The sequence below is a fragment of the Nanorana parkeri genome, unplaced genomic scaffold (genome assembly GCF_000935625.1).
Source record: "Nanorana parkeri isolate BGI_ZX_2015 unplaced genomic scaffold, ASM93562v1 scaffold175, whole genome shotgun sequence".
NCBI classification, from domain to species: domain Eukaryota; kingdom Metazoa; phylum Chordata; class Amphibia; order Anura; family Dicroglossidae; genus Nanorana; species Nanorana parkeri.
The window spans coordinates 1669348-1689421 of record NW_017306443.1 but is presented as its reverse complement, the minus strand read 5'-3'; the positions used below and the strand labels follow the sequence as shown (position 1 = coordinate 1689421).

Here is a 20074-nt window from a genome sequence, read left to right as displayed (position 1 = left end):
GTTCCGTCCCTTGCGAGCGTCCACGTCGCAGTGGGGCGGAACCGGCTGGAGGTTTGAAAGTTTAAAAAATAAATAAATAAATAAAGGGAAAAAGTCATACCACCAGGGAGGTATAAAAACTTGCGTCGAACGCGCATTTCACTGAACTAAACGTGCTAAAAATGCGCCTATAGTAGCGCCCAGGTGTGAACCCAGCCTTAAAGAGGAATGTTACCTATATCTTCAAAATAACAAAGACAACTTTAGAAATGTTTACTAATGATAATCTACAAACAAATACTTCTGGATAATTGCCGGCTTATTATTTTTTGCATTATTTCTTTTTTCTTCCAGTCTTCTGTCAGTGGCAATTTTTACTAAGGACAGATTCATCCATCTCTCTTTACTTCCTGGAACTCTGGCACATATGATTTAGGATATGTGACTATGCATATCATCTCAGGGGAGGAAAATGCATTGGCGTGAGATCTCCTGAGATTACAGATGATATTTCCTAGCAATGCTCTGATGTAACCTTCCCAGGCTGCAATGCTTGGGAACAGATTACATCATTTGTGCCAGAACTGGACCAGGAAGTGGATGAACCCTATTTGTAAGTAAATGAAAAACAAGTTGGTTTGACTAATGAATGTAAACAGATTTTATATCATCATGCGGAGGTGTATGCTGATGTGATTTTTTTTTTTTTTTTTTCCCATTGAAAGGGTGTAGGCTGCAACTAAGGATTATTTTTATAATCAATTAGTTTGGATGATTATTTTGTCGGGTAAAAAAAAAATTAGATACCATCCTTAAAGGAGAACTATGGGGTTAAGGCTTTTCCCCATAGTTCTCAGGGTAACGGGAGGACACAAACTAGCGTCCTCCCATTACCCTAAGCTCAGTATACCGCAAGCTACAGCTCGCGGTATACTGAGACGCCACAGATGAAACGGATCCCGACAATTATGTCTGGATTCGCCCAGCTGCGTGAGTGACAGCTGGCTCTGCCCATCTAGAGGCAGAGTCAGCTGTACCCGCCCCCTCCCCCGTCCGATCCACCAGTCAGCGCTGGTGGATCAGAGCGGGGAGGGGGGAATCCAGCCCCTCCCCTGTCATGGCAGAGAGCCGTGACAGGATCGAGAGGTGAGCGAATGCCGGTATGTGTTCGCTCACTTCCTGATCTACTGAGCCGACCTGTGACAGTCTCATTGTCACAGGTCGGCCAGAACTGTGAGGTGAGTGAAAAGCACTCACCTCATAGTTCTCCTTTAATTTAAAATAAAATACACAAATGCAGTGTTACAAACTATAAAGTTTACTTCAGAATACAACTGCATGCACAATTTTGTGCAAACGTCCTGCACTGGATCACGCAGCATTGCGGTACCGTGTGTTCCAGTACGATCGATCACACTTTTGTTGGGAGGTGCGTTTGGGGTGACATTGAAATGAATGGCAATGCAACGCAACTTCCGCAGCAGAATTTGTCAGGCCGAAACTCAAAATTACTTTTTTCCCCACCGTTTATCATTTGTTGTTATTAAAGGGGAACTATGGGGTAAGTGTTTTTCCCCGTAGTTCTCCTAAGGGTAACGGGAGGACACAAACTAGCGTCCTCCCGTGACCCAAAGCTCAGTATACCGCGAGCTGCAGCTCGCGGTATACTCACACCACGGCAGCCGGGACGGAACCCAAAATTACTGTCGAGATCCACCCAGCTGCGTGATTGACAGCTGGCTCTGCCTATCTAGAGGCAGAGCCAGCTGTACCCGCCCCCTCCTTTGTCCGTTCCGCCAGTCAGCGCAGGAGGATCGGAGCGGGGGAATCCCTGCAGGGAGCCGTGAGTGACAGGGGCAGGGACATGATCGAGAAGTGAGCGAGCGACGCTATGTGTTCGCTCACTTCCCAATCTATTGAGCCAATCTGTGACAGTTTCATTGTCACACGTTGGCTCGAACTATGAGGTTGAGTGAAAATCACTCACCTCATAGTTCTCCTTTAATTGTGTTAATATTGTAAAGCGCTGCACAAACTGCTGGCGCTATATAAATCCTGTATAATAATTGTATTGTAGGCACATGGCGTTTGAATAGCTTCAGCCAGTGAAGACAGCTGCTGGTGGCAAGATTTCACGGACTGAATGTAAATACAGCAGGTAGTGGACGGGTGCAATAGCCAGCCTACTATTGGCCATTTCAAATTGCAAAAGCCAATAGCAGGCTGGCTATTGCACCCGTCCACTGCCTGCTGTGCCCTCCTCCCAGCGTGGAGGGAAGAGCTAGTAGGGGAGGTTTGCATAATAGAAAACAAGGGGACAGAATGCTCTGCGCACTCTAGGTACAGCTTCAGGTATGGAAATATTAAATGCAAGGACTCCAAATGTTGGGGAATGATGGTTATGTTTTAATGGGAAGAGTGTCACAAAATGTTTGATAAGAGTTCTAAGAAAAATAATTGACATTATACATATTATAATGTTAACCAGCTTTACTGTAGTGTAAGGCTCTGTACTTGTCTGCAGCTTGCTTAGACAGACTGATTTGTGCTGTATCCCTAAGAGCTGTGCATAGATTTAGCATGGGGTGCTTTATTGCATTTCTCTGTTTTATAATGGACCTATAAAATGTGGAAATTATCATATACAATGTTTTGGCTGAGTCATTGCCTTCTACAGGCTGAGCAATGCAAACCTACTCCTAGTGGCATGATGATTCCTCCTGCAGTGCACCCCGCATGCTGAAAGTCATTTGGATTATGTTGCCATCTTTACAGGGGCAATAAAATTCTTGCTTGGGGTAAAACTCTAGTTATATATTTCAGCTGCAAGTCTGAGGCTCCATTCACACATAGCGGTAGCGGTTTCCGTGTGGAATGAAACTGCGCAAACTGTAACATACACGCGGGATTCCGCGCGTTTTCGGCTATTACTATATCCACCCATAAAATCATGCTTCGACTATAATTGCAATGCTCATGTGTGAGTGAAGCCTGGCAATTGCTTACTCCCTCCCCCAGTGCCCATATCATAAAAATGTTGTTTAATGTTAGTACTAGGCTTGGTTTATTTTTATTTCACTTTTATTTCTGTGTTAAGAGATTTTCTACATGCATCATGCAGTTCTCTTAAAGCAGACCTCGCATATCTTTTTGAAAATGTTTACATTTCCATTTTGCTGGGTAACACTCAGTAAACATATTTACATGACCAGTAAATCCTGCATTCTATTGTAGCCCACTGCTCTAGACCCTTGCCACTATCTTTCTTTTATCATCAGGAGCCGGCTACCTCTTCCAGGTTCCTTGTTTTGCCGCCGGCCCCCTGATGACATGGTACCAGATATATTATTATTATTACATAGTATTTATATAGCGCCAACAGTTTGCGCAGAGCTTTACAATATAAGGAAGACATTACAATCACAATACAGTTCAAGACAAGATGGTAAGAAGGGCCCTGCCCCTGAGGGCTTACAATCTAAAAGGGGTGGGGGAAGTGATACATGAGGCGGTAGCTATGTGGGGATGAATTGTTTGAGAACGTGACGTATCCTCCATACTAAATGGAAGTTGGTACCTCCTAAAGTGGGGAGCATGTTGAGCTGTCAAAATACCTGAACAATCTGATTGGATACAGGCATTGTTCAGGTATTTTGAGAGCCAGCGGTGCCGACTAGCAAGATACTGAAGCTTGGCTCAGTGGGAGATTCCTCCATCCACACAGTTTAGCGTAGATGGAGGAATCTGTTGCACATTTTCCATCTGAGCATAGAAAATCTGCAGATTATAGGTGTATGGCCAGCTTAAGTTTGCCAAAAGCAGGGCTGCTCCAGGCAGGCTTCTGGCAATCTTCCACCAGCCACAGGGTCCGACTGCGCCCCCAAAAACTCTGGCAACAATGCGGAGAAGTCTTCATCCGCTGAATCTTTTTTTTTTTTTTTTCTTTAATCTTTTTTTCAGTGAACTTTATTGCCCTGTTTAATACATCCAGCATATCGCTCCAACTCCAAACCCCTGCTCATCCTCCTGTTGACAGTATACCATTTTGCTTTAAGAACATAACTTAAAGCAGTGGTTCTCAACCTGTGCAACTTCAGGATCCACATTTGTCTTTGGTCATTAAGTCGTGACCCAAGTCGCACTGCACTGGAATGCACGGCATTGCGGTACTGTGCGTTCTGGTGCGGGCGATCAAACTGTGGGTCGGAGGTGCGTTTGGGGTGCCAAACAAATGAATGGCAATGCACCTCCTGCACCAGAATGCACAGTAGGTGTGATTGCATGGTAAGGTGCTTTAATCGACTGCAATTAACGCACTGTAATAGTCTGAGCGGGCCCTCAAAAGCACCGACAGACTCAAACAACCACAGACACAATCTCACACACACATACACACTCCCCAAAAAATAAAATTTTTGTTCTTTTTTAAGCTCCACCCAGTATCTTTCGAGAACTGGAGTGGCTCCTCAGCCTGGGGTCCAGTGTGGGCTGCTGTGCTGTGATGGAGCTCCATCCATATGTGCATTGCTTGTACAGCTCCCTTGTGTGCTCTGTAGAGGTTCCGGAATGTGACGACACTCTGATCCAGGTATCTCTACAGGACACATGAGGGAGCAGTAAACGCATGCATGGATGGAGCTCCCTTGGGGCCATAGTCCTATCCCACCCCACCTCAAGCTGACACTCGGCACCGAGCAGCATATTTTGACTGGCTGCTTGGTGAGAGAATGATAGTGTTGCGCTGGGGGGAGGCTGAGGAGCCTCTCTCCTAGAAAAGTGGAAGGCATGTGGTGACCCACTGAACACGGGGTCGTGACCTACTTCTGGGTCATGACCTACCAGTTGAGAACCAATACATGTTGGAGCACCTTCTTAAATTGACAGGATTAACCTGTGTACCACATAGCCAGTCTGTGGGAGCCAGAATTATTGTTGGTTGGTCCGGGGTCAAATACTTATTTTACTCAGTGAACTGCAACTCAATTTACAACATTTGTATCATGTGTTTTTTGTGGATTGTTGGTTGATATTCTGTCTCTATCATTTAAAATACACCTATGATAAAATGATAGACCTTTCATTTCTTTGTAAGTTGGCAAACTTACAAAATCTGCAGGGGATCAAATAATTTTCCTCACTGTATGGAAGTGTTGAATCTTGCAGATTAGAACAGCCCGTGATTTCAGAAGTCCTTTCTTATGCTTTAGGATGTCTGAAGGATATGTATAAGCACAGTGTAAGGGCGTCTTCTGGTGCCAGATCTGGGATTCTCGCTGGTCTTGTGTTACATTGGGGGCGGGAGTCTAATGAACAAGCTGACCTTCCATTTTTAAGCAAGGTCTGCTTTAATGCGACAATAAAACTGGACTGTTGTGACACAGTAGAAACTAAGCCTGCTGTGAAGTAATAGGCCCAATAACGTGCTAGATTGTACTTGTGTTGTGACTGCTTATTACACAGGAGCCTAAAGAAGTACCTACAAAAACCGGACCACTTTCTGATGATCGGTATTTGCATACCTCCCACATGGTAATAAGCAGGCCTGCTGATAGGTTGATTAGGCCCTAAGCGTTGCATTAGTGCTTGGGGGGTGGTTCCAGTGGCACCCCGAGTAGGAGAACAGTCCTAGCTGTGATGTAGGACCTGATGTGGTGTCTTGTTGTTCAACAGCCTATTCGGTTTAGGTTTTTTGAGTTTAGGATGAAATCACATTTACTTCTATAGCAAAAAGTCTGGTATATATAATACATTTTATGTTTTTCAGAAAAAAAAATCTGACCTTGGTTTTTTGTTTTTCCTTTGTTGTTGAAATGGATAAAGCATTAGAAACCTGAAGTAATATGCGTGGCATGCTTTGCAACGTAGACAGGATCCTTTCAGACTCCAGTTGAAGCATGGTTAATGCTGATACCGGCAAATAAAACTGCTGCTACAATCCCTGGGATATATTAATGAAGGGAAAGACCTCTTTTATGGCAGATCAGAGGGAAAAGTAAAAATGCTTATAATGGCAATAACACTTCATTTTTCTTTCCCCAGTGCTCTATTCATAGGAGCTGGTGTGCCATATTCTCAGCTGTGTTTTATTGGGGAAAACCTTATACTGTATATGTCACTTTTTATACCATTGCCATATACTTCTTATAGATTGTAAGTTCCTTGCAATCTAGCCATTGCTGGCTTCATCCTGAAAATTGTAGTTGCCTGGCAGCGTCTTCCTTCAATACCTGTGGGCCACAGGCTTAGGGTCCCCACACACCTTACGATTATCGTACGATAATCGCGGGAAATCCAGCGATCGTACGATGATCGTAAGTTGTGTGGAAGTCGTGCGACCTCTACTACTGTAAGGTCGCACGACTTTAAACTTACGGACATGTTCGAAAACCCGCCGAGCATCGTACGATGTTCGGCGGGTTTGTGGCATGTCCGTGTGATAACAGCCGTACGGGCCAGTGTGCGCAAGCGCACACTGCCCGTTCGGCATTGCGGTCATCGGAAGCCCGCCCCTCAGGGGGCGTGGCTTGCGATCATCGCAAGTAAGATCTGCCTATGCAACATAGGCAGATCGTACGTTTTTTTAAGTACCTTACAACCATCGCAAGACAAAAGTCTTGCGATGGTTGTAAGGTGTGTGCCCAGCCTTAGGAACAAGTACATTTTTTTGCAGTGCGGTGCATATTGTTGAATAAAATATATATCAAAGCGCTAAAGGTGTAATTAATATGAGACTTAGTATAACCAAGTGATATAGTGAAATTTTAGGTTTAGGCGGTCTAGCTCTAAAACAAGTGATATGTCTTACATAGAATCATAAAAAAATATATAAAATAAAAATAAAATTAATAGTACAATAGTGCTGTGGAAAAACAAAAAATGATTGGGACAATAAAAAATTTCAACCACTGTGTAAAGTGTTTGGTTTTTCTCCCTTGTAGCGCTGGCTGTATCCCAGAAGTAAAGCTGGATCGTCTCAGGCGCAGTGTCAAACGAAACTCCTTGCCGTGGTCCCGCAATATTTCAAAGATAAAAAAAGGAGAGAGCCCTCATAGTGTAGCGTGCAAAAACATTTAGCTTTATTACAAGTAGTAACTTACACAGGCAAAAAAATCCGGCCGGCACAAGCAGCTCAGGAACAAACTTTAAAACCCTCGTGTGCAAATCTAGCGTCTGCCCTCTTTAATTGTATTGTTGAATGAAGTGTCATTTTGTGACACTTCAGTAATGTTAAAAAAAAGTAAACAGTGCAGTGCGTTGTAACAACACATTGCGCCACTCCTACAGAACGTATACCAGCGTGCAGGTGTTTTAGGCTAGGTTAAGACCTGAGCAACACCTAGGACGTGCGTTCCGGGACCACGCAAATGTGTGCTTGTGCACACAGCGGTTGCCGCACGGACCCATTGATTTCAATGGGGTTACATCCGCGCGGTAATCACTAAAAGAAAAAAAGAGGTACAAGTACCTTTTTTTGCGACACACGACACCCAGCTTTTTTAGCATGTGCAATTGCATGGGCGGAATCGCGGCAGGAAATTGCGCGATCCGCCTGGCGCGACTGTGGTGCCATTAGAAAATAATGGCACCTCCAGCGCGATCGGCTATGATGGGCGACTCCCTGGCAATCCGCGCAATTTTGTGCATGATTGCCGTGCGGTCAGGAGTCGCCCAGGTGTGAACCTAGCCTGGGAGTGGAGGCTGATGTGAACGAGTGTCTATCTCCTTGGAATGGGAGTATTGAGAGATTGCATTTTCTGCATCTTACTTTACACATCTCTGCACATTTGTTCAAGGCCCACCGCTCCTATCTTTTCTACATATTTTTTTTTTTTTTTTTTTTAAATCACTTATTTCCTTTCTGGGTTTTCTTGAATATTTGTTCTTGTATGAAATAAGGACACAGTTCCATTGTGTAAGTTGGCAAAGTCAGTGTTTTGTAGAAAAGCGAAGTATATGTATTTAATTTTCAGTTTTATTTCAAGGGAAGGATATAATATTTGCCACTAGTACTATGTAAATGTGTTACTGAGCTTGTCCTATTGTCTGGCAGAATAATGTATTCCTTTTTGCATTCCTACACATGAAGGTTATTATCATTAAATGCAGTTACATATTACATCCATTGTGTGTGCAAATAGGATAACATTATGTATCAATGCTGGAAGTGTGACTGCATGCCATAATTGCTGAACTTTTGTTCAGTTGTTTTCATGTAAAGAAGGCTTTCTTATTATATAGATGCACTATAAGAACATTCTCAATGTGAAATCGCACCTAAAGCTGCGCTGCCCTCTATTTGTCTTTGTCATTCTGCTCCTTGGGGCTGATGACTAATAATGGCAGAAACAAAGCAGATTGCATGAGGGACTTTATATGTACACTATTGGGGAAAATAGTTTGGGGTCTTCATTCTCAGCCTCCAGTTCATGTAAATGGCCACACGTTTTTATTTTCTTTTGGTGGTATTTAATCACTACTGGGTTTTTTGTTTTTTGTTTTTTACTTTACAAAGAATAGTCCCGAAAATTTTGGAGAAAAAAAAAAGGTTTTTGATGTTATGAAACATTTTATTACCCATTTTTTTGGTAAAATATAAAAGACCCTGTCATTTGGCCTTAGTGTCAAAGAGCAAACTCCTCCAGCTGCCTGCTTGCAGTTTTGAATCACCTGCCGAGCATTCCATACATTTTAGTATGGAAGTATTACGCTTGGCTTCTGCAGTCATCCAAGCCTTCATGTACCTGCTTCATTCTTGCATGTTTGAAGAGTTCTTTTTTTTTTTTTTTTTTTTGTGGCAATAGCTTGGTACAGTGCACTGAATTCAGTATCCACAGGAGCAAACGTGTGGTTATTGCTCTTTTTTCATTTTCTGCAGGATTTGCAAGTCAAAGGCAGCAAGAATCAGACCTAATACACACTGGAAGGGTTTCCATTTCCAGCTGGTGGACATCCAGCATCAGAGATATGTTTCCTCCCCAGCCTTAGTGTCCCTGGCCAGCCCACATCACATGTGAGCATTACCTAGGGCAGTCTGCAATGCAAGAGAGCCAGCTCACTGCTTGTATCAGGGCTGAGGACTCTTGAAAGGAGTACTGAGGCAGGGTGCAGTGATGTTTTCAGGAAGCTCCGTGCAGCACACTGCTGGCCTCCCCCACCATCTGCCTGCAGGATCTAAAAACAAATACAATTAAAATGGAAAAGTATTATTTAAAAATGAATTGGTATGTTGAGGGTGAAAATCCGGATGCCGGGATGGCAAAATAAAACAGATTAAACTTCGGTCCCATTGGCAACAATAGATCTATTAAAATGATAAAATAAGCAATTGTTTGCTGTTGGAAATGTTACATATTTATAGTTACACATAGATTTTGGTATGCAAGAATGCTAAATAGATACATGCTGATTACTTTCTTTCAATGCCATTTGTTTTATAATTTCTAATTGTAATGCACCACTGTAATGTTTCTTTTATTGTATCTTTTTCTAGAATGGACAGCAGTTTGTGGAAGAATCCATGTGTGAAGACGATAGTGAGACAAACGTGAGTTTCTGGTTCAACTTAAAAAAATCGTATGATAGTTCAATTTGGTCTGGTTTTTTTTTTTTTTTCATGTCTGCTAACGCATGTGTGTTGTGAACCGTGCACATAGAGAAAATTGTTTGGCAGGTCATCGTACTGGGTGTGTATGAACCCTTAAAAAACAATAATTGGTCAACTAATCGATTATGAAAATAATTTAGTTGCAGCCCTACAGTACAGTTGCAATACAATTTCAGTGTAGGATGATTAGGATGGCCCTGCACAAGCTTTTAGGCAAGAGCTTGCAATCTAGTTGGAGGGTCATGTGATACAAGAGGTAATAATTGTATGGGATGAGTTAATAGAAGAAGTAAAAGGACAGTTATTATGTTGAGGTGGGATAGGAAGTTATCGACTCACAACATTTCTGGCACAATTAACAGGTATTTTTTGCACATTTTAAACCGATATAACAAAACACTTTTTTGTCCTTTTTTTCCCCTACTAAACATACAACTCAAAGTTTATTGTTCGGGTTTACATACACTGATTGTGGAATTTATGCATTCAGCTGGTAAATAAGAAATTACAGTTAAGGTTAGACCCTCCAAAGCCTTCAGCTTATTTTCTCCTTCACTAAGATTTGGCCTCTTATGAAAGTGCCTTGGCATTTTACAATGAGATAGCTGTTTCTTAATACTGCAGTGTAGATATTTTTGTGGCGTGTGTAAAGAACTCTTTTTGTCAAGAATAGCTGAATGTAGCGAAGGATCGATTTTATACAACCATGGATGACCTTGATTTTAATTTTAAATGTTGGGTGGTGCTTCTGTTACAGTCATAGAAATCATCAAAACAAGAGAAACCACAATCTACTTCCTTCCTCTAATCTTGGGACGCAGTAAGCTTGAGAATTTTCTGGCTCGTAGTTCAGTGCCCTCTTGGTTTCCGTTGTTCAGACATTATTATATAGGATTTTTATATCACTAAAAGTTTTTGTCCAGCGCTTTACAAAATAAAGGGAGACGGTAGAGTTATAATACAATGCAAGACAAGAGGGCTAGGAGAGCCCTACACTTGACAGGTTACAATCTAAAAGGGAAGTAATATTGCCTGATTTAGCTAACTGTCTCCTGCTAGTGAGAGCAGTGTCTGTGGGCTGTGAAGCTTAGGTGCCAGTCTGCTTGAGTGCAGATGATAATGATTTAACATGTCCGGGTCAAGTTCTTCATAAGCCTGGAATTTTGTTGGTGGTGGCAACTTAGATATTGGTGTGCATGTGGTGTTGTATTCTTTACCCTTCACGCATGTCTGGGGATTGGGGACCTTTTGGCTTTTTGCAACAATCTGCCAACTTACTGGTCAATTTCCCAGGACAGGCAACAAACTGCAATACATTGCGCATCGTCCGGCCTCCCTCACCCCTGTACTCTTGGTACCCTGTCCATGATATGGTGTAGAACACTTTTATTGTTAAAAGAATACATGTAGTTCATGTTTTTCTGAACTGTGCATCTGATTAAACGTACTGGCTTTTTAGGAATGGCAAAGCACAATAACCCATTACAGGTAGATGAGTAGGGTGAGGTCAGTATCCATCATCTACTCTGTTTGGGTTTGCCAGATTTGTGATGAGTTTACTTTGTTTAAAGAAAATCGGTAATGGAAAGGTGCAAGAATCTTAATATTCAGGAGCTCATTTGAAAAGCTACCATATGGTCACACACAGCCCAAAGGGTACTGTAATAAACAAATAACATAGTTATAAAGACCAGTGAATTTATTTGGGTGGAGAGCTCAATCATGTGACCTGATAGTCATTTGGCCAGCTCTACTCCATGCACAGAGGTCTCTCTACTCTGTTAAAACATGGAGAACTCCACGAGGCTCCATCAGCGACACATTCCACCCCCCTGGTCAAAAGTAAAGGCATTGGAAACCAATCCTGGACTAGATGTTCTTACAAAAGTTAGTCGAACTATGATTGCACTGTTTTGGACGTTGAGAAACGCTCGGAATGCAAATCAGCATTTGAAATATTGCATAAAACTATTAGTTCATGTTTTACATCTGTTCATTTATACTGCTTGTAAAATCTATATGTAAAATTTTTAAAAGGTTGGCTCCACTTGAAACATGACAGCCAGGTAAACTACTATTTCCCCAGTAGACATGTATAATATGAGAGCTCTTTTCCCTGACAAATGATTTGTAGTTCTGTTAATCTGTTCCTTTTAATTTACACAGCTCTGGGGATGTCCTGGTTTGTGACACAGGTTCTAACCCTTCTACTGAACAAAATTGGCTCTATTTGCTTCGGAATTATATATTTTCAGGCCTTTTGTTTTGTATGGTTGTAAATTTTCATGTTGTCTTTTATAAGACAGTTCTATAGAATCCCTCCACCTTCTGGCCAAATCCCTCTGCTGCTTCTTTTAATAAATGATGCCTAGCAGGCTATTTTGCTATAAGCACCTGTAATGCTCAAAGCCAGGAAGCTAGCCTTCACATACAGCAAGGAATGTCCTGGGGATGATTCCAGTGCCAGGAATTTTGCCAGAATTTTCTGTAATCTTTGAGATTTGGAATTCTAAACAGAAAAGGCACGCAAAGTCGTTCACACAAACATGTCTAACATCCCATGTCTGGAAACTGCTTAATGTCTACCTTTCCTTAAAAGTGCCAGACTTTGCTGTTATTTAATATTGAGCAGTTTGGTTGTTGTCTCATGACATGGACAAATTCTGATGATTGCTTGGTCTATGTATTGCAATGGGTCTTATATGACTCTCCAGTTTAATTTTGGATCCCTTTGAGGGGAGATGCATTGCCTGCATTCTAAGGAAGAAGTAACGTATTTAGCTTATAATGGTGTAGAGCTGCAGCTAACGATTATTGTCATAATCGATTAGTTAGCCGATTATTAAGTTCGATTAATCGGATTTTTAAAAAAAAGGCTCCAGTGAGGGACTACTAGTTTCTATAGTTTCCCGTGATGTAGTCCATCAAGGGAGCAAGCTTGGTGTGGTGGAAGTAAAAAAAAAAAGAGTGTGGTGTGCAATATAGTACATTATACAGCGGCGCAGTGCAGAATACCAGCAGCTATAGAGGAATGTAGCAATAGTACATTATACTATAATGTACTATTGCTGGGATTTGTAGTCCTCTGTAGCTGGCATTATTCTGCATTGCTTTGTATATAATGTACTATTGCTGGGATTTGTAGTCCTCTGTAACTGCTGGTATTCTGCATTGCGCGGTATATACCGTATTTGCCGGCGTATAAGACCACCCCCTACTTTTTGTGTTAAAATATAGGTTTTGGGCTATACTCGTCGTATAAGACGAGTATAGCCCAAAATAATGTTTAAATGCACCCACTAACATCCATGGCGGTATTCCCAAGTGTGGCTTGGGGTTAATTTTCAGTACCATAAGCGGTAACCCCGAGCCACAATCGGGATTACAGTCTTTTACCTTGTCCACGATCCCCGCTGTGTCCTCCGTCCTCCGCTGAGCCAATCACGGCAGGCTTTACAAATACAAAGCCTGCTGTGATTGGTTCAGTGCGGTATACTGTATGTAGCCGAAGCTGCATACAGTATACCATATCCTTCTGTATGTTCCCGGCGTATAGGACCACCCCCGATTTTTTTTGGGGGATGTTTTAAGGTTTCAAAACCCGTCTTATACGCCGGCAAATACGGTATTGTATTATTGCTGGGATTTGTAGTCCTCTATAGCTGGTGGTTTTCTCCATTGCGCTGTATAATGATTATACTGCGCAATGCAGATTACCACTGACCAGTTATAGAGGAATACAACAAATGCCAGCAATAATACATTATACAGCAGCACAGTGCAGAATACCACCAGATATAGAGTAACAACAAATCCCAGCAATAATACATTATACCGGGTGTTTAATATATTATTGCTGGGATTTGGTGTTCCTCTATAGCTGCTGCTGATCTGCAGTGTGTCGCTGTATTATACAATGCAGAACATCATGCACAATGCAATGCAGAAAACCAATGTATTATACACCGGCACACTGCAGAACATTAGCAGCTATAGAGGAACAACAAATCCCAGCAATAATATATTATACAGTGTGTTTAATGTATTATTGCTGGGATTTGGTGTTCCTCTATAGCTGCTAATGTCCTGCAGTGTGCCGCTTTAAAAAAACAAAAAAACAGGAAACATTAAAAAGCTCCCGGCCGATCTCGACTTACCTTGAATGACGGTGTTGTCAGTGGGCAGCGGCGTTGTTGGTTGTCGGCGGGCAGCGGCGAGTCGGGAAGCTCACCGGGAGGAGAGGGCCAGACGCATGTCCTCAGCGGCGTTGTGTGTTTACCAGCGTAGGCGTTGACAATGTTTTCCATCGTCGATTTTAATCGGCTTAATCGAATAATTGTTGCAGCTCTATAATGGTGGTATTCCTGTTGGCATACTATGCACAGCTTTAGCTTACAGTCAGCTAAAGCTGGTAACAAGGCCTCATACTGTTAGTTTCAGCATTACTGTATTAGAGTCTCACTGCATGTTAAGTAAATTTTTAATCATCCTTATGCCAACCAGTTATAAAGTTTAAAGCAGTGTTCTTGCTTCAGTGTTCTAGGCCACAATAGGAAGTGAGAGGAAATCCCTCCACAGGGATATCCCTGGAGGTCAGCAGGGTCACCAGAACTAGTGTCCACATTGGACGATTCCTTCTCTCTTCCTTTCTGTTGCCCACGCAGAATTTGGGATTTTCTTTCACTTTCAATGATAACGGTCACCAGGACAGATAGGGTGAATCTCCCCAACAGGGACACAGAAATCAATAATATAAAACTTGCCATGCACAGAATTTCCCTTATCTACCCTTTTTAACCGCTTGCCGTCCGCACGTTGTGAAAAAACAGACGAACGGCAAACTCACATTGGCGGGTTGCCTTAAATAGACGGCTTTTTTTTTCCTGCTTGCGCGTGCCCCCGGGCAGGAAAAAAAATGTCCATTGTAAACAGCCATTACCGGCTGTTTCACATACAAGTGATCGGTGGCTCTATAGCTGCCTGCGTGAGCCCCCCTCCTCTGGTGCCTTCGTCTCGCTGTCCCACTGCTCCCCCTCCTGCACCCTCACCTTCAATCCCGGGATCCGTTGCCCCATCTGCAGCCCGGGACCGTCTCGGGAGGGTGTCAGGATGGAGATCAGCATCTTCTTCCTTGCTGATCTCCCTCCGACATCTGAATGCGGAAGTAATGTGTAATACATTACTTCCGCATTCACCTGTCAGTCCTCTGGCTGCTATAGCCAGAGAGAACAAGCTGATTAAGCAGATCTCGGCTTTATCAGCTTCTTTGGGGGTTCTTAGAGACCACTAATGTCTCCATAAAGAGGGACCTGTCAGTGTGCCTGTGCTATCACATAGGTGGATTGTTATCCCCCTATGTGATGGCAATAACATTAAGTGTAAAAATAAATAGAAAAAGTAAAAAAATTGTCGCATATAAAAATAAAACCCCAAAAATGTTTAAGTCCCCCACCCCCACATTTACGCACATATAAACATAAATACGCGTGAGCGCGAAAATGACAATTGCGCTATACATTACATCGCCGCGAAGGTCGGAGTGAGAGCAATCATTTTAGGGCCATCAATCACTGATGACACTAAAGTGATGCGCGTTAAAAGCTTTTAAAGCGTCGCCTATGGCCAATTTAGGGTATTGTAGTTTTTTTGAGGTTTCGCGGGCGTGCGCAATTTTAAGGCTTGACATGTTTGGTGTCTTTTTACCCGACGTGACCCCGTCTTTTATAATTTAATATAGGGGAAACTTGTGTTGTTTTTTTATTAATTTTCGGTAATTTTTCCTTTACTATAGTAAAAAATGAAAACCGCAGTGGTGATTAAATTAATTTCAGTACAGCGTTTGCATAACGGAATAAATGTCAAAGTACTGCAGCGCTGAATACTGAAAAATGGCCTGTACAGGAAGGGGGTTTAACACCCCGGTCATCAAGTGGTTAAAGTGGGTGAGGGAATCCTCAAACAAACCATTCCTAGAAAACGTACCAGCTAGCCTACAATAAACTCAAATGCACATTGTTTAACAATTTGCATTTAAAACAGTGCCTCGTCAAAGCGTCTATGACGTGTGGTCCCTAACTCTAGTCTGAGAGCCTTCATGCTGGAGCATTTATAGCAATAAGTAAATTAAGGACGGGTATGCCTGGAGGTAGCCCATTCCTCCTAAAAGGCCCCAGGACACATCAGAAACCCAACACAGCAGGATGGCAACAGAAGACCTCAAGCGTGTCCCCGCACCAAATCCAGCAAGATAATCAGAAATGGCGATTCATCCAGTTAATTTATAACTTGCTTTTCAAAGTTTGGTGTTTTACTTAAAAAGAACCTGTTGTAGCTAGGCTTAAACAATGCACTTTCAAGTGCCTGTACTTGTTCTTTTTAATTCTGAGACTGAAAATGAGCGGTGCTTTAATACTAGAAACGGGGACCACAGCTGCCATGGTCACACTTCCCATTCTTCTTAGCCTATTTGACAGGAAGGTTATGGTTGTCAAATACATGATTTCAGCCTGCAAAAGCAATATTCACAGTGACTACATTGATTTGTATGCAGCGAAACACAGAAATGAGCGTTCTGTCCTCAGAGCCTAGGTGCAGGTGTCTTCATCAGGAGATGTTCTTGGTAAGCAAGGCAGATGTGAATTTGTACAAACTGATTAGACTGTAGAAAAGGAAATGCCTTGTAATAAGTGGCAAAGAATCATTGAGCGATTGCACACCCTAACGTACTTGTAAAACGATGTTAATATTTGTATGTGTTTATATATATATATATATATATTTTATATGTGTGCTGTGCTCACTGCTAAGTAACACAGCACATTTTGTCTCATATTTCCTTGTACCATGGAAATCTATTGTTTTTATCATGCTGATTCTGTTTGCCTGCTTGTGTTTGACATGTATATCGATACTAAAGGGAGAATGTTAATCTCTATGGGATACAGACATGAAAATTAAGAACACCAAGCAAGTAAAATGTAAAAGTCACATTACTATTAACATTTGTGCTCATTGAACACATCTGTCTTTTCTTTTTTTAATAAGAAAAACCATAAAGTGCTAACTGTGACGTTATTTTATCTATACTGTGTCCTGAATAATCATACACAAAACGGTGAAATATGTATTGACTAGACTGTTGCTTTAGAACTTTGAACTTAAGGCCCCGTTCACATTGAGCGATTTATCGCGCGATTTTTGTAGCGATATCGCTCATATTTCCGCACTATATCGCTCTATGTAGCTTCACCAATACAATTCAATGTAGCTGTTCACATCTCGTCGCCCAATGTCGCTCAATATCGCTCAATATCGCTTGTAGCTCGTCGCTGGTAGCTTGTCGCTTCTACATGACCCTTTTTTAGAGCGATTTTGAGCGATATTGCTCCTGATTGCATACAGCCCAATAGGAAAATGTCGCTCAATGTCGCTCAATGTCGCTCAATGTCGCCCAATGTCGCGCGATTTGCATGTCGCTCAGTGTGAATGGGGTCTAAAGGAAGCACAATTTTTAAAATGGCGAAAAAGACAAAGCTAATCTATATTTACCTCGCGTGCTCCCCGTGCTGCCAAACAATCGTCCCCTGAAGTCATTGCGAAACATACACTTCTGGGGTCAATCTCCTGTGTCCCCCACAGTGCTTACCGATTTCTCTTGCCGACCTCACTAAAGGGCACCAGGAGGAACCAGTAAGCACTGTGGGGGACATGAGAGATCGATGTTCCCAGAAGTGTGATTTCCTAGCAGCAGAACGGCCATTTCTCAGCAACAGAATGACATTCGGCAGCATAGGTAGCAAAAGAGGTAAATATATACTCTTCTTTTGCAGGTTCATCTATTTTGTGACTGAGCTGTAGTCAGTCTAGTTTTGTTTAGAGTGGGGGAATGGTTAGCACCTCCCCATTTTTTTTTTTTTTTTGCTGTTTCTGTAGATTGGGGAAATGTGTTCTCTCCAAGGCAAGTGTAAAATAGCGCTCCAAATTACGGCACAGACATGTATTTGTTTATCTTTTAAAGTTTGGGTAAAGTTTTAAAGTTTCTTCTTCTTCTTCTTCTTCTTCTTCTTCTTCTTCTCCTTCTTCTCCTTCTTCTCCTTCTTCTCCTCCTTCTCCTTCTCCTTCTCCTTCTTCTCCTTCTCCTTCTCCTTCTCCTTCTCCTTCTCCTTCTCCTTCTCCTTCTCCTTCTCCTTCTCCTTCTCCTTCTCCTTCTCCTTCTCCTTCTCCTTCTCCTTCTCCTTCTTTATAAACGACTGGGGACTGGGTTTATAAACGGCTGTTTGTTTCACAAGTTCATTAGTTTTGTACCTTCATTTTTGTCTCTTGTTTTTAAAGCCGTGGGCTATGTTTGATTTACTGTTGTAAATATTTCTTCATGTGAGCATATTGATTTTAGACAGAATGTATACACACATGGATTTTTTGGAAAACCTGTTAAGCTACAAGATAGGAACATACTAGTCATGCCCTACTTTAAAATGCCATCATTTACTTTAGTACATCCGGGAAGGGTTTCTGCTTTACACACTTTGTATGCATTATGATTTCGTATATAAATATATGTATACCTCAAAATGAATGTGATTCTTCTACAGGTTTAAGACTTTATGTTGGTGTTGTAGGTATTGGTAAAGAACAAAATGTATTTTATATGGCCTTTCTTACTTTATTTGATCAGCCTTGTGGTTCAGAAAGTAGAATATTTAAATCTTTATATAGCAAAAATAGATTTGTATAGAACTTTTTTAACACTACACCCATAGCAGGCTTGCTGTTCAGTAGGGAACATTAAGCCTACTGTAAATCTTTGGCAAAGTATGGCTGACGGGCCTTGTTTGGACCTGGCGTAGCACCCCAAATGCAGCAGGCAAAACACACATCTTTGCCCACATGTTAAATGGCAAACACACATTAATTCATACTAGCTTTAAATAAGGTGCACATGGAAGGGCTTTCCACAATACAAAAGCAGAAGAGCCTCCATCTTGGAGCTTATATAGCAAAGGATGAATGGGTGCAGGTTCACCAGGAGGCAGCCCATTCCTCCTTAAAGGCACATGATCACACCAGAAGCCCAGCATATCACAATGGCAGCTGAAGCCCCTAGCACACCAAATCAAACAAGTGAAACAAATGGCAAACGCATCAATTCATAACCATCTTTATAGCTGGAAAATTTCTGCTTTTGCCCACATGTTGACAAGCTAAAACACGTGGTTAATAACTTCGGAGCCGCAACACATCTATAGACGGCGGCCCGCAGAAGTGGTTAAAACGAGAACTGTTTTTGGTGTCATTTTTAACAGCCAGCGATGACTGTTAATGTACAAGGGATCCGACGTCTATACAGCCGCCGCATCGCTTGTAGTGAGCAGCGCCCCTGATAGCAATAAGGTCATTGTAAAAAAAAAAAATGAAAGTAACATATAAGAGAAATGAAAAAATGGCAAAAAACATTTTTTAAAGTCCCCCGCCCCCCACACGTGCACGCACATACACACGCAAACATGTCAGTGCGCCTACATGCGAAAACGACAATTGCACTACACATGTGACATATCGCCGCAAATGTCGAGTGACAGCAATAATTCTAGAGCCATTAATCACTGTTTGCACTAAACAGATGAGCGGTAAAAGCATTTAAAGTGTTCCCTATGAGAAAGTTTGGCTATTGAAGTTTTTTTGCAACTTCACGGGTGAACGCAATTTTAAAGCTTGACATGTTTGGTGTCTATTTACCCGGCGTGACCCCATCTTTCATATTTTACCAATAAATTGGGTATTATATTATGTTTTCTGTGCACTAAATTTTAATTTAGTTTATTTTATCCTAAAAATACTGGTTTGATAAACGTGTGCAAAAACCGTGCAGCATAAAAAGTTTCAACTAGCATTTTTTTTATTCTACAGGGCCTCTGCTTTCAGAACATATATTGTTTGGGGGTTTGAAGCGTTTTTTTTAGCCAAAAATGTATATTATATCATGTGTGCGCAAATGGTAAGAAATTGCTCCGGACAGCAAGTGGTTAAAAAACACGTGAAGCTCTCAACTGGAGCTGTTGCATGAGCTTCTTTGCCACGTGTAGGACAGCCTATTGAAATGAATGGGCTGATGTGCAGCAAACAATGTGAAATGCACATAAACGGCCGGCAGGTTGCCTCACAACAGATAATTGTATTATCGTGTATGACAGTCTTTGTATGATAGTTTTTACAGACTGTTCTTTTCTAAAAGTTAGTCAGATTCTCTAGAAATGCGGTAACATACTGATGCTACCCACAAATGTGCATTTCATTTGTTAAACATAGTGATGTAGCACACTTGGCATCTGGCAAAGGCATGTTTATGATGAACACAGAATAGAATGAATAGTTTACAGATTAGATTTTGGAGGAAGTTCATGTATCCTGTGCCTCAAACTAGTCCTGGCTTCATTCCAAATGCAACATTACTGTCCCCCCCCCCCCCCCCCCCCTCTTTTTTTTTTTGTTTTT

General features: G+C 41.9%; 1 protein-coding gene across 1 annotated transcript in view; it reads left to right on the top strand.

The window, feature by feature from the left end:
* The window catches only part of RPS6KA3 (ribosomal protein S6 kinase A3), a 114313-nt gene that overhangs the window by 21600 nt on the left and 72639 nt on the right, over positions 1-20074 (top strand). Inside the window, exon 2 of the mRNA XM_018554844.1 lies at positions 9470-9523. Coding sequence (XP_018410346.1) covers positions 9470-9523 — 54 coding nt within the window. The remainder of the gene's footprint in view (positions 1-9469; positions 9524-20074) is intronic.